At 34.9% G+C, this 16042-nt stretch overlaps 1 protein-coding gene across 2 annotated transcripts in view; it reads right to left on the bottom strand.

Moving 5' to 3' along the window:
• The window catches only part of RNASEH2B (ribonuclease H2 subunit B), a 79689-nt gene that overhangs the window by 43631 nt on the left and 20016 nt on the right, over positions 1-16042 (bottom strand). For both annotated transcript variants that reach the window (XM_051987370.1, XM_051987369.1), the window contains exons 2-5: positions 11351-11422; positions 8879-8986; positions 5505-5581; positions 424-541 (exon numbers count right to left, since the gene is read on the bottom strand). In XM_051987370.1, coding sequence (XP_051843330.1) covers positions 424-541; positions 5505-5581; positions 8879-8986; positions 11351-11422 — 375 coding nt within the window. The remainder of the gene's footprint in view (positions 1-423; positions 542-5504; positions 5582-8878; positions 8987-11350; positions 11423-16042) is intronic.

The following is a 16042-nucleotide window of genomic DNA, read 5'->3' as shown; positions in this document are numbered from 1 at the left end:
TTTTTTTTTAGCTACTTAGTGACAGAGCTCAGACTAGAAACTAGGTCTTTTGATCTCCAGACCTTTGAAAGCAAGACCACAGTAACTCCCTTAAGGTCATATTGTTCATCAAGAACAGTCTGATTATCAATGGACAACCAAATTTCTGTCCATGATAAATGTATTTGTAAAAGTTTCAAAAGAAAACCCTACATTTAAGGAGTTAACATTCAGATATTTAATTTCTGATTTACTCTTAAATATCTCTTAGTATCTAAGAAGTCTAAGTATTAATTAGTTAACAAGTAAAGAAAGTCTTGGGGTCTCTAGATAAGGAGATTTTTTTGACTCAAGTTCACAACTTCTGCTTTTGTCATGGCAGTAAAATGCTATTCCAAAAGTTATTACCTAACTAGAAGAGACTCTCTCTCCTAAATACTCTACCTTTTTCATCTGTCACATGGTGAAGAAATGATTTGAGTTTGGTACACTGCAACAGCATGGAACAGCTAGGAAAGTCTGCATCTATCACAACCTGATCCAGTGGCTGAAACTTCCCTTGCTGGGGGGGAAAAAAAGAAAAAAGAAAAGATAAATCAAGGGGAAAACATGCATTACTGTCAACAATCATTCCCCCCTCTCTCTCCAAGGGGGGGGGGGAGGAAAGGGGATAATAATAATAATAATAATAATAATAATAAATTGTATTATTTTATGGCTATGTACCTTAAACCAAGGAGGCAAAGAGCCAGAGGTGCCACATAATGAATCTATAAATTGAATCCAGGCTAACTATAAATAAAGCATTTTAAACATTATCTGCTTATAAGACACTATGATATCAAATTAACTTACAGAAAGTTATTCTATGCTCAAAAATCATAGAAACTCACTGACAATGGGGTGGAAAGATGACCAAGAGCAGGCAGAGAGGGGTGGAGATGGCAGGATCTTGGTTTACACTAGTGAATTTCTGCCCACTGCCTTCTACACCCACAATCTGATGGAGGCAGGCCTCTGAATTCTGATTCCCAGCATTCCACAGAAGCCCAAAGTGGCTGAGGAGAATAGAGCCCTGACTTCTCACCTCTGGGAAAGCAGTTCCAGTTCCGCCTGAACTCATAAATGAAGTGTTTGGGGCATCCTACCTCAGACCTGTACAATACAACCTGCATACCAATTACAATATAAGCTTTCCCTTGCAGGAAAATTTATAGATGAATGCTGTCTCTGTCAGGATCACAAAGTCTCTTGGTTAGATAGAATTTAAAAATTCCTTTGAACAGAGCATTCAGAATCTCAGATATAAACAAAGTTAAGAGTTGAGATGCATTCTTAGAGCTAATCCCTAATCTTACGGAAAAACAAACTGAGGTTCAGAATAAATTACACGATTTGCTCACAATTACTTAGGAGCAGAGTCAAAACTAAAACCCAGATTTTTTTATTTGCAATATATTAAGATAACAACTAAATTAGCCTTTCTTTTAAAAAAAAGTATTAAATGAAAATATTATCACTAAAAAATAAATAAATTTAGTTTTATGAGTAAAGAATATAATTAAAAGAGGGGCAGTTAGGTGCTGCAGTGGATACAGCAGGAGTCTTCAAACTTTTTAAATAGGGGGCCAGTTCACTGTCCCTCAGATTGTTGGAGGACTGGATTATAATAAAAACAAAAAATTTGTTTTGTGGGTCTTTAAATAAAGAAACTTCATAGCCCTGGGTGAGGGGGATAAATTGCCACATCTGGCCCGCGGGCCATAGTTTGAGGACCTCTGGGCAGACTGCCAGGGAGTCAAGAAAACTCATAATATGTTCAATTCTGATCTCAGACACTTACTAGCTATGTGATCCTGGACAAGTCACTTAACCCCATTTACCTCAATATCTTCATCTGTAAAATGGGCTAGAGAACAAAATAGCAAACCACTCTAATATCTCTGCCAAGAAAATCCGAAATAGTCATGGAGTCAGAAATGATTGAAAAAAGAATAAACAACTGAATATTTAAAAGTGGATTATATAAATGAGATATTTAGGGCCAGTCATGTAAAAATTAGGCTATAGAGATCTGTTTATATGTCCTAATATCCAGACACCCAAAAACTCAGACTGAAGTTGGATACACAAACAGTAAGCACATTATCCCTTCTGAACTGGTTTCCATTTCCCTATTGCCTATCCACTTCACTAAAATGACCAGATACATGAAGTTTTCCAAAATCAATACAGGATTTGTGAGGATCTGGGGCAGCCAGCAGGCTTTGTAGCAGTGTGGTTTCCTATTTACCACATTCCCCTTTCCCTCTAGTGCTCCTTGTCTGTTTTAGAGAATTTCTTTTGAACTCCAAAATGATGTTTTCCATTCTCTTCTGCTGGACAGAAATATTAAGACTTCAAGGAGTTGAATCAGGAATATTCATTGATCCCACTATTCACTAGGATAAGGGATTTTCTCAGATTTTGTGCTATGAAGAACAGAGGTTAAAAATACCTTGGATTCAATGTCCTTGTCACTCAAGTGGAAAGTCTGGTTCTCAGAGGGTCAAAATCTTAAAGTGATTGGATTTCTATCCCATGATTAGCCATTATCAAAATGAGCCATAATTTTGAATACCAGACAATTAGAAGGTTATCTTCAGTGCATACATATGTGGCCTACCACAGGTCAGGGTTGGAATACAATACTATAATTAACTAATTTGTTCACTCTTATTTCTTTTACACACACCCCCCCCCCAAAAAAAAATTGTAACATGAGAATTTGCTAATGTTTTGAATATAACATTAGCTACACTTGGGACTGCTGTGAAGAAAAGAGTTATTTTCACTTATGTCAAAATAATTTCTGCAATAGGAGACTAAAGATTAACATTAGAAAAGATCCTTATCACATTTGTCCTTACCAAATGGAAAAAAGTTGTAAACTGAAGATATTGTTTGAAAATCATTTTTATATTTAAAATGAAACCAATGTTTTTTACTATTAACTACAAACATTTTTGATAAAGGATTACCAAATAAAGATGGCTTCCAAGGGTGTTTCTAGATTAAAATGAGTATACCTTTGGTATTTTCCATTTCATCAAGCAAAAATAGGAAGAATACAGTTTAAAGCCGAGAAAAGGAATAAGCATTTCTATAATGCCTACTATGTGGCAGGTACTAATTGTTCTAACTGCTTTTTGCAAATATTACCTCAACTGATCTTCACAATAACCCTTCAAAGTAGATGCTCTTATCATTTCCATTTTACAGTTGAGAAAATTAAAGCAAAGAGAAAATAAATAATTTCTCCAAGATCACACAGCTAGTAAGTGTTTGAGGCAGAATTCGAATTTAGGTCTTCCTGATTACAAGTTCAGTATTCTAAACATTGTCCATTGGCTACCTCTTTTTAAAGATCATGAAAGTCAGAGTTCTTTAGTATTTTTCAGACGTAATTCATATTCTTATGGTCAGCTGAAATTTCCATTTCTTATCTAAACACAGCCTAGAAGCAGGGCCCTGGCTTCCTGAACAGCAGAAAGGCAGCTTCCTCCCCTCAATGCTTGCTTGTCCTAATCCTAATAACTACTGTTACCTATCAGATCAGGACAAAGGATGACTATTAGATAATAAAACCTTCCTAATTCAGACTAAATAGAGAATGTGAAACAAGGGAAAAGTCAGTCTGTATTAGTATAAAAATCACTTTTTTAAAGACAGGAAATTTCATTAGTGGCTCCAGAAATCTGAATTAAATCCTAGAAAGTAATGGAAGCTCTAAGGAGAAAAGCCTGGTTTTTTTCCCCATGGGAATTCAAAACAAGAAGTTTATTGAAACTGTGTCTTCTATTAGAAACTCTTTTTTTCCTCTCATTTTATTTTTATTTACAAGTTTATATGCATGGGTAATTTTACAGCATTGACAACTGCCAAACCTTTTGTTCCAATTTTTCCCCTCCTTCCTCCTACCCGCCTCCCATAGATGGCAGGTTGACCATACATGTTAAATATGCTAAAGTATAAGTTAAATACAATATGAGTACACATGTCCAAACAATTATTTTGCTGTACAAAAACAATCAGACTTTGAAATAGTGTACAATTAGCCTGTGAAAGAAATCAAAAATGCAAGTGGGCAAAAATAGAGGGATTGGGAATTCTATGTAATGGTTCTTAGTCATCTCCCAGAGTTCTTTCGCTGGGTGTAGCTGGTTCAATTAATTACTGCTCTATTGGAATTGATTTGGTTCATCTCATTGCTGAAGAAGGCCATGTCCATCAGAATTGATCATCATATAGTAGTGTTGTTGAAGTATATAATGATCTCCTGGTCCTGCTCATTTCACTCAGCATCAGTTCATGTAAGTCTCTCCAGGACTTTCTGAAATCATCCTGCTGGTCATTTCTTACGGACAATAATATTCCATAATATTATTCCACAATTTATTCAGCCATTCTCCAATTGATGGGCATCCACTCAGTTTCCAGCGAGAAAAGCCTGTTTTAATACAAGCTAAGGCTTATTTTCCTTTTTTTTTTTTTTTTTTTTTTTAATTTCAATAGTATTTTATTTTTCCAATTACACATAAAGATATTTTCAACATTCATTTTTGTAAGATTTTGAGTTTCAGTATTTTTTTCTTCCTTCCTTTCCCCCATCTCCAAGATAGCAAACAATCTGATATATGATATAGAAATACAATCATTTTGAACATATTTCCATATTAGTATGTTGGAGGGGGGGAAAAATCAGAAGGGAACAACCACAAGAAAAAACAACCCCCCCCCCAAAAAAAGGTGAAAATAGTATGCTTCAATTTGTATCTAGAGACTGCACTTTCAAATATATAGACTGCTTATACCTAAAGTACCCCAAAACATTTTATCCTCCTGAGAAGTTACAATTTCAATGATATAATTAGTTGTTTTTGGAAAGCCTCTTTCCTTAATGAAAGAGAAAATCGTGAGTTCAGCTTTGATTGAATGATTACAAATGCCAAATCAGTGTGACCCCAATCAAAAAGGTTTTAGAATACAAATATGAGTTAAGGTATCCCACCTCTATAAATGCCTTCTGAATTTCCAAGATTCCTTTTATAGACTTCCAGAGTGTTTAAGGCACAGGTGAGAAAGTGAGTTTCTCTTTTCCTTGCTGAATTCTCCCCAAGAATGTTGTTATTTTCTTGATATTTAAATCATTTTTCTTCAAATCTAACAAGTGTTTTGTAAAAAAAAAAAAAAAAAAAAAATTATTGCTTAGTCCTTATAGGACTCTAGTGGGGGTACACAAAAAGGTCAGAGTGGCTTGTTGGAGGTCACACAGCAAGTTAGTGGCTGAAGCTGGATTAAAACTCAGGCCCTGGAGGCTCTGAGCTAAGAATCTGTCCCAGAGCACATGCTGCACATTTTTATGGTCGTAAAATGAAAGTTTTTGGAAACGACATTTTGGAATAATTCAAAGAAGAAGGGGTAGGGTATAAAAGAGCACTATATTTTTTCTCTTAACCATTTGATGTCCAAACCAAAAAACATACCTCTTTCTCAGCCTTTATAAGGTAGTATAGAACCATAAACAAAGGATCCATTGGTGTTACAAGTAAAAGACGACCATCTGCAGATTAAAAAGAGGGGAAAAATTACACACACTGAATTGCTGGTTCTATTATCTTAATCTTCAAGGTAAAAATAAGTTCATTAAAGTGTATATTTAAAAGCTTCCATTTTAAGCAACAGTTCATAAATAAATCTATGACTGTCTGTGTCTCTGAACAAATATGTAGCACAACCCCCTCAAAAAAAATATTCTGTGTATATGGAAAGAAAGCCAAGCCTATTGAAATCTATTGTTGATTTTCCATTTACTGCCTTTAAAATCACTTTCTACAAAGGTAAGGCCAAAAAAAAAAAGGTCAGAATTGCAGAACTCTTGTTACCAAACAAACAAACATCAAAAGAATGAGGCAAGGAGATTATTAGGCCATAACCTGGATTGACTGGACTTCTGAAGATGAGGAAAGTTCTACAGGACAGCAGCATCACACAGTGTGAACATAAAAGTTCGTTGACAGGTCCACACTGAGCTAGTGGCTGTCTAAGTGCTATATAGAAAGTAGTAAAGTCAGCCTTCACTCAAGCCCGCCAAGGCAAAAAAACAATGGAAGAAAATGATAGAGAAATTTCCAGAGCACAGTAGCTTATGAGACAGAGCACAAGCACAAAAAGAAATTTTCTGTAAGTCAAGGCTCTTTTAGTGATAGAACCCTCCTGGGATGGGCAATCAAAGTAGAAACCATTCCAATAATCTAATCCTGAAGGCCACTTCTCCTCTAACTTCTGCATCTCCCCCCAAACACCCTAAACTCACGAAAATGCTACAGCAAAGGGGATGACTATACTGAACTCATCTCCTTGAGTTCCCTTCTGGGAACAGAAGGTGTGGGTACCAATAGAATAGTGGGAATGTGTCAGGACAGAAGACCCTGAGTTCTTAACTATCCTTGTGTCCTGGACCCTTTTGCAGGCAGATATAGCCTATGGAAACCTCCTCAGACTGTTTTCAAATGCACAAAATAAAATATATAGGATTAAAAAAGAAATTAATTTTATTAAGCTATAGTTATAATTTTTTTAAAAAAGTTTTTGAACCTCTCTAATCAAAAAAAGAAGAAAAATATATGTAGACACTCCACAGACACATAGATGTACCAAGATGTACACATAGGTTTATATGCACATGTATCTATGTATGTGTGTGTATATATACATACATTTATATATATGTAGTTCATGTACTTATATAACTTATCTAAACATATACATATATGCATGTACCTATACATATATATACATTGGGTGCCCCCAAAATCTCAATGTAGTTTTAAATTGCACTGAGACTTCTGAGATACCGTGTGTGTGTGTGTGTGTGTGTGTGTGTGTGTGTGTGTATCCATTTTACAGTAAGTAAGAAACTTAAGGAAAAAATTTCATACTTTGGCATTGTCTGATTATTCAAAAAAAATTTGGAAAAACAGCTTATAAAAATAACCTTATCAGAAGCACTAAGTTTACTTTACATATGGCATCCACTATATTAAAAAATTAGGAACAGGTTTTCCAACTTGAAAACAAAATCCAGGTGGCCAGTCCTCAGAACAGCTATTTCTTCAGGGGAAAGAAAAAAAAAGAAGGAAAACAAGGAAAAAGGAAAAGAAAGACAAAAGCTACAGAACAAGGCTTTTTAACCAATGGGTCCAGGAGTCCATAAATAGATTTTAGGGATCCAAAAATCGTTATTTCAAGATAATTGATTTTCTTTGCAATTCTATGTATTCTATGCAATTTTATGTATTTGAAATATTATCCTGAGAAAGGGATATTATTATTTTAGGATAATATTATTCTGCCAAAGGAGTCTATGATAAACACACAAACAGTTAGAAACCCCTGTTGTGGAAAGAAGTCAAGATCTTAGGATCATAGATACAGAGCAGAAAAGCAACTTAAAGTCCACAGAGTGTGACACTCATTTCATGGATGATGAAGATGACTTATTTGCCCAAGATCCCAGAAAAACTAGTAAATTCCTGAAGTGGGATTTGAAGCCAGGCTTTGCTAATTCTCAATCCAATCATGATGATGACTCCTGAGACCCAGTCTTTTTTACTAATAAAGTAGGAGTACTACAGGTAGACAAGGAGAACAGAAGGTTATAAGTGAGCAGAGAAAAATTAGTAGGGAGCTGGTCAAAGAATATAAATAAGCATTTTTAGAAGTAATCAAAGCTATCTATATGCATAAAAAATGCTTTAATTCACTACTGATTAGAGAAATGCAAATTAAAACAACTCTGAAGAACTACCTCACATCTATCAGAAATGACAAATGTTGGAAAGGATGAAGGAAAACAATAATAACTATTGATGATAAACTGCTAGTAGAGTCCACTGGTTCAACCATTCTAGAGAACAGTCTCAGAACAATGCCCAAGGGGCTATAAAATTGTGCATACTCTTTGAACAAAATTACTAGGTTTGTAACCCATTGAGATCCAAAAAAAGAAAAAAGAAAAGAACTATATGTACAAAAATATTTAACATATTTTATATATGCATAAACCACTCTTTGTAATGGCAAAGAATTGGAAATTGCGGGGATGTTCACCAATTGGCGAAATAGTTAAACGAGATATGACATGATTGTGATGGAGTGTCATTGGGCTATAAGAAATGATGTTGGGGTTGGTTTCAGAAAAAAACATGGCAAGGCCTATATACAGAGATGCAAAGTGAAGTGAACATTGGGAAAACATTGAGCTCAGTAAACAACATCATAACAATGACCAGCTGTAAAAGAGTTACTCTGATCAATCAATGCAATGATCCATGACAATTCCAAGGACTCATGATAAAAAAAAAAAAATTACATTCACCTCCAAAGAGAACTAATGAACTTTGAATATACATTGTATAATTTTCACACTCTTAATTTTTTTTTTGCAATATAGCTAATATGAAAATGTTTTGCATAATCTCACATGTATAATTAATATCATTTTGCTTATCTCCCCAGTGGATTGAATAAAAGGAAAGAATTTGGAACTCAAAATATAAAAAGAAAAAACTTAAAAATAAATTTTAAAAAAGTTTAAGTTAAAAAAGACCAACTAGTCACACTAAATAAGAGTGAGTTTTATCCCTTCCTCCCCTCACATGCCCTATCTGCCCCCTTTCCCTCACCCAGGGTTCATGTTCAATATTCTGTCTCCTTTTCCAATAAATTAAACTAATTTGTGAACAAGTGAGGGTATACATTGGCCAGACTCTTCCACAGCTGTACATTCAAATGAAGACGTAATGTAACCTTAGATTCTTAGTCAGAGTGAAGGGAAAACATGCACCAGGTAACTCACCATGCTGAACAGTCTGACCTATAAACCAAGAATGGTACTCTTCATGGAAAGCTTTTACTTCAAACAGCTGCTGCGCATTGGTATCGAACAAGTAAAGGGCTGCTTCCCCTGTTAAAAGAAATCTGTTTTTTATTTTTAAGTTTTCACAAAAGTCAGACTGTCCAGTGATTCTGAGGAATTCCTAATATGTACATTAACATACATAGATATCTTCTGTATAAACTGTAACTACAAAGAAAACTTATATATCATGAAGATGCTTGTTTTTCCAGCTCTATAATTCCCACTGAACTTCAACCAATAAATGAAAAGTGTGATTAATTTATCTTAACTGCCACAAGGCCTTTGATTCAAACCTACATTGGATCAAGAGGGAAATTCCATTTCTAATCTAAACGAGTGTAATGGGAGGGACTGATGAGGTACAGCTGAAGCACAGGTCACAGGTTTCAGATGCAGCTTGCTGCTAGGCTGGAACATAGACAAAGTGTGCAGACCCTCTGAGTCCAACCTATGCATTAAAAGGCAAATGCCTTGGGATCTTTTTCCTGAGGCACCACTCAGGTTTAGTCTTCATTTCAGCCAATTTTAGTACTGGGAGCTTCTAATAAAAAGAGAAGAAGGGTAAAAGAAGACAGGAGAAAAAATGGACACACTATGTAGCAAGCTGTACATTTCACATGTGAATTCACAAACTTTCTTTAATTAAGAGTTGCTTCATGCTGAGTGAAACGAGCAGGGCCAGGAGATCATTATATATTTCAACAACAATACTATAAGATGATCAATTCTGATGGACCTGGCCATCTCCAGCAATGAGATGAACCAAATCAGTTCCAATAGAACAGTAATGAACTGAACCAACTACACCCAGTGAAAGAACTCTGGGAGATGACTATGAAACTCTATATAGAATTCCCAATCCCTCTATTTTTGCCCACTTGCATTTTTGATTTCTTTCACAGGCTAATTGTACACTATTTCAAAGTCTGATTGTTTTTTTAACAGCAAAATAACTGTTAGGACATGTATACTCATATTGTATTTAATTTATACTTTAACATATTTAACATGTATGATCAACCTGCCATCTATGGGAGGCGGGTAGGAGGAAGGAGGGGAAAAATTGGAACAAAAGGTTTGGCAATTGTCAATGCTGTAAAATTATTCATGCATATAACTTGTAAATAAAAAGCTATAATAATAAAAGAAAAAAAAGAGTTGCTTCAGATCTATATAAGGGCAAGAAAAGTTGTCTTTTGTTACCCTTGTAAATCTCAAACCAAACCAAAATTTTAATGATATAGTGACAATACTGGTAAGACTATTTTGTATGTATACAGGCTCTGGATTTTCACAGACACAATGATTTGTGTCTTTGATGAATTTGGGGCAAACTTTAATTGCCCATGATAAAATTTCTCCCATAGGAAAAGAGGCAAATTTGTCTGTCACATCACCTACTCAATTCTAAAAACAGGACCTATGGATTCCAAATTGTGAAGGGCGCATGCCCTTACCTGGAAAGGACACCATTTTTCCCTTTCTTGTTGCTTCACGGAATTACTGGCTACCTTTCCAACTAAATGCTATTTCAAGAAATGAAGAAAGCATCTTTTGCTTTTAACTTACCATAAAGTTATTATTAGGAATTTATATAACTTAACAGAAAAATAACAGAGAAAATGAATTTCATAAAACACCATTCTTATTCATATTTTCCAATAAATCACTTAAGATTAAATTGGTGTAATTTTACTATACATATTATAATATGTCTGTAAAAATGTAAGAATATTTAGGAAACTAATAATATAAGAGGTGCACTGGATTTGCAATTATAATGAAATTTTCTCCAATAGAGTACATTTCTCTCTTTACCCCTACAATATGTTTTTAATTCAAGGTAGATCATCATCTACTGACAAGAAAAAAGATACTATTCTTTGGACTGAATAAAATAGGAAAACGAGAACTAAAAATGAAAATACTAAAAAACCTGGCATGTCAAGTGAAACTCTTTTCCCTCTGATTGTTTATTTTACTTTTGTAGCACAAGATGAATATGAATGAAGACTAACTTTGGATACTACCCTAAGAAAAGTTGGCCTAAGGATTCCAAAGAAAATTAATGCATTTAAAAGAAGTCAAACTTGTTACTTTTTTGTGCTGCCAATATTTCTGATGAAAGAACAGTTTCACTGATTAAAATTATAAGAAGAAATCAGAATTGTTTACACTGAGTGAACTAGCTGGCGTGACCAGGAAAATCTCTGGCATGTTTCTTTCACACTGGTGTTACCATCTTAATTTTAAAGGTTACTCTCAGAAATGAAAAAAAAAATGAAGTTGTACATGTACACAAACACCTACATCTTTTTTTTTGGGGGGGGGGGGAGAAAGTAAAAACAAGTCAAATAATCATTTACATCATGGAAAATAAGCCCAATACCAACATACAAGATGACTTGCCTGTACATGGGTTATGCAGTCTTGTAAACACAGGTCCATTTTCAGTCTTTCCTGGAAGATCAGTAACAGATTCTGAAAAGGAATAATGTATTTATAAACTTAAGAGAACTATTTTATACTACTCATGTGATACACCTTACCTAATTTCCGTAACAACTATCAACAAATTACTATGTATAAAGTATTTCACTAGTGTTAGGAGTAATGCTGTCATTGTTTAGTCATGTTCAGCTGTGTCCAATTCTTTGCTACACCTTTTGGGATTTTCTTAGCAAAGATACTGAAATGGTGGATTTTCTTCTCCAGCTCATTTTACAACTTTTACAAACTGAAGCACAGTTAAGTGACTTGCCAAGGCTGATATAGCTAATAAATGTCTGAGGCTGAATCTGAACTCAGGTCTTCCTGACTCCAAGCCTTGATGCTATACCCAGCTACTAAGGGTATTAAAAGGATTCCATTCAATTCAAGAAGCATTTACTTAGCACAGACCATGTACAAGGTGATAAGTAAACAAAAAATGAACATGAAACAATCGCTATCTTTAAGAGGATTACATCTTACTGGATGGATCAGATATGGCCCCTGCTCTACATGAACTAATGGCCTAGAAAATATCCTTTGCTAAAGTAGCAAAGGACAAAGACCCAGATCTCTTCCTTCTAAAAAGCTACTCCTAAATACTTTTTTTTGGTACTACTTCAATATGATTACTTCTGGAAAATTTTAAATTCTCATGCCTAATTTTTGGTTGGTCATAAAACAACAGAAATTAGGCAAAAGTAATTATGAAAATTATGTGACTTTTAGAAATTTTCTAAACAAAATCCCCAACCAGATTGACCTTCCTAACTAACAAGACCCACCAACTTGGTCCAACAATTAGGATCTTCAAAACTATTCAGCTTGGAAGATTGCCTTCCACGGAACTGACCTCTAGGGTCCCTCCTTCCCAGCTCTAAAATATCTTTATGATTCTCCATTCATGGAGAATGCACTAAGCTGCTTCAGAATCCCAGCCTCAGTGCCTCATGGTAAAGCTATCTGCACAAGGCTCTGATACCCCAAATAAAGAAACAATTTTTTGCTTGACTGAATGAGTCCTAGAACTATCTGAATCCTTACACTTGTCTGGGGACAAATCTCTTCTCTCAGTTTCAATTTCTTCATCTATAAAATGGGGAAAAGGGATAGAGCCTCCTTTGCAAAGCTACTCTTAAGATCAAATGGTATGATATCTGTAAAGCACTCTGCAAATGTAATTTAAATGTCAGTTGATAATCATCATCCTAAATATGGAATTGGTATATCTTTATTGGTAACTCTAGGGTTAAAGTCCCTATAAACTAAAGGTAAGATCTTTGAATTTTTTCAAAGCAGAGCTGACCCCAGGAATGCTATAGAAGCAGGGAAAGAGAAAACTAGCTCTAGCGCTCTCTCTCTTCTCTCCTGTCTCTCTTTTCTCTCCTGTCTCTCTCCTCTCTCTGTTTCTGTCTCTCTCTCTCTCCCCCCCTTCCTCTCCCTCTCTTTCTCTTTTTGTCTCTGTTTCTCTCTGTCTCTCACTCCTTTCCTCCTTCCCCTCTCTTTAGTATGGAATGATTACAAGCACAATTTATGTAGGAGAATCATCATATTAAAAATCATAGGCCTCCCCCACTTCTGCCTCTAAATCTAACTTTTGATATAAGGCTTGAGTCAGAAAAAGGAAAGCTGGTGTCCTGAATGCAGTGTGCAAAATTAGGATTTTTAAACTTATTATCAGCAATTTTCTACTTCCAAAAAAATGAATTTATTGCTTAGACAAAAGTTCATCCATTTAAAAGATTGGAGACAGGAATATTAGGGAAGTAAAACAAGAAGAGACATAAAACCAAAGCGATGGTAAAAACCAAAGCTCTCAGCCAGGCAGATGAGGACAAAGAACCAACTGTGGGAAAAGTTCCCTAAATCTCCCCATTTACTGAGGTTTTAACTTTGCCAGGTGTCCAGTGAATAAAGTGCTGTGAGCTTCACTGATATAAACTAAGTCTATTGCCACAAAAGTTCTCTAACCTTCCTCAAATTACCTAGTATTTAACTGTTAATGAGCTCCTTGAGGAATGAAATAGTTTCATTTTTTTTGGAAGGGTAGTGGTGGTGGTTCAGTACAGTCATCATCTTATCTAGTGCCTTAAACACAGTGGGCACTTAATGTTTGCTGAATTTAATTAAGAAAAAAATTACAACACAAAAGAGATCTTGATAAAAATAAAAATAAAAGATCATTTTGCAATCAGCACAAAATACACCGGGCAAAGAGTTTTCTTTTTAATGTTAAGAAATAAACAAATTTTACTCACTGTCACACTAAAGTAGAAATTAGTGTCTTAACAGTATTATATGACAAAGAGCTTCAATAAAAATAGCCATTTGGCAACTTAATTTTATATCTGAGAAAAACACCTTTTCCTATATAGAAATACTTTTAAACATTTAGAAAAAACTATACACAATTGTGCTTCTAAAAAGGGTGGTTATTATAACTTTAATTTTTCCACTATCACCACAGCATCCTGTATGTGAACTTTGTCCAAGTCAGAAATAAGATAAGAGAAAACAAGTTAAACTACATAAAATTTTAAAATCTTAAATTCCTCTTTTAAACTTGGAATATGTGCTTAACTACTTGATAAGACTCCTGATCCCACTCATCTTTTCAGAATATGCTGGGGGAAGGGAGAAAAACTCTTTCACAGGGCTTGGAGGTTAGACAAATGTCATAATAAAAGATAAAGAGAACAAAGCAAAAATGAACCAGCTGTCAAAAGAATCCTGGCAATATTTCCTGCTAAAAGACAGATACATTCATTAATCCATCCATCCCTAAGTGTATTACTTGATGAAACTATATCCAAAAAAAAAAAAAAACCCACCAAGGAACTCAATACCCCCAAGAAGTACAGGATTTGCATTTTGACATGACCAGTCCTACTATAAAAAATATGATTGCAGTAAGCCTCATCATTACTTTTTTGCAGGAAAAGTTTTTTTTTTTTTTTTTAAATCAATAGTATTTTATTTTTCCAATTAGTTTTCTAAATACATTTTTGTAAAACTTTATGTTCTAAATTTTTCTCCCTTCTTATCTTACCTTTTCCCTCCCCAAGAGAGCAAGCAATCTGATATAGGTTAAATATGGGCAATTCTTTTAAACACATATCTATACTTGTCATCTTGTGCAAGAAAAATCAGACCAAAGTGGGGAAAAGCCTACAAGAAGAAAACAAAACAAAAATCCGAAAATACTATATTTCCTCCACACTCAGTCTCCATAGTTCTTTCTCTGGAATGTGACTGGAATTTTCTATCCCAAATCTATTAGAATTGCTTTGAAGCACTTCACTGTTGAGAAGAGCCAAATCCATCATAACTGATCATCACAAATGTGTACAATGATCTGGTGTACAATGCTGTGTACAATGATTTCCTGGTTCTGCTCATATTACTCAGCATCAGTTCATGTAAGTCTCTCCAGGCCTCTTTGAAATCATGTTGCTGATCATTTCTTACAGATCAATAATATTCCATAACATTCATACACCATAATTTATTCCGCTATTCTCCAGCTGATGGGCATCCTTTCAGTTTTCAGTTTTTTGCCACTACACAAAGGGATGCCACAAACATTTTTCCCTCCTTTAAGATCTCTTTGGGATATAATAAACCCAGGAGTGAGATTACTGGATCAAAGGGTATGTCCACTTTGATAGCCCTTGGGCTATCAAAAATCAGGAAAAATTTTAACAATCAATGGATGTAAGTTTTTTTCCCTACCCCAAAATCCTTTGTATAAGGTTGGAAGCTGTGACAGAGCCCCCTGGTCTTGTCAAGGAGTGCCCAGAGTACTCTATCACTAAGCCTAGAACTGTCAAGAGACAGCGTTCTGGCCACAGCTCCCCGGCCACAGCTCCCCACTGTGGTAGAAAGAATTGAAACATTTCTTCTTCCTCCGTATACATCCCCAATACCTCCAACACCTCCAATACCTCCAACACCTCCGACACCTCGGGATCTTATCCTTTTTTAATCCAGTTCCTACCCTTGTTGTAACTTTCTTTCCAATGTAGATTCTACACCAGGGACTCATAGCTGGGGCAAGACCCGAATAGTGACTTCTTCTTAACCTGAATTAGAAGTGTTAATGTATTTTCCTATAATACTATTATATCTAGAGGCTGAGAGATAGTTTAGGGGAAAGTATACTGAACTTGGCATCTTCTGGGTACATTGATAGTTAAAAAGACTTTTGTGAGTTCTTAAGGAATGTAATGTAATAATTATTGTTTCTAGGAGGGAAATGGTCCCACAATTCCATCAATTAAAAAAAAAAATATGAGTGAACTTTTAGAAGACAATTCATTTGTCAGAAGGCAAAAAATTTTGTAAAGCACACTCCAGAAAAATGTCCTTCAGAATGGTTGGAACAATGAAAAGTCAAGGCTAACAAGCCTAATTCCAGTAGTCTGAAAAATTCAAAACAACAACAACAACAACAAAAAAAAAAAATCTGGGAAAATGGTGTATAATTGCGCGATTATGAAAGAGGTTAACTTTATCCTAACTTTTCTTAAGAGTTCCTAAGGTTTGTAAACTTTCCAAAAAAAGTCTTTATAATTGTAATTTTTATGTTACAATTATGTAATCATTTCCTTT

The sequence above is a fragment of the Antechinus flavipes genome, chromosome 3 (assembly GCF_016432865.1).
Source record: "Antechinus flavipes isolate AdamAnt ecotype Samford, QLD, Australia chromosome 3, AdamAnt_v2, whole genome shotgun sequence".
Lineage (NCBI taxonomy): Eukaryota > Metazoa > Chordata > Mammalia > Dasyuromorphia > Dasyuridae > Antechinus > Antechinus flavipes.
This window is presented reverse-complemented; position numbering and strand designations above follow the sequence as displayed.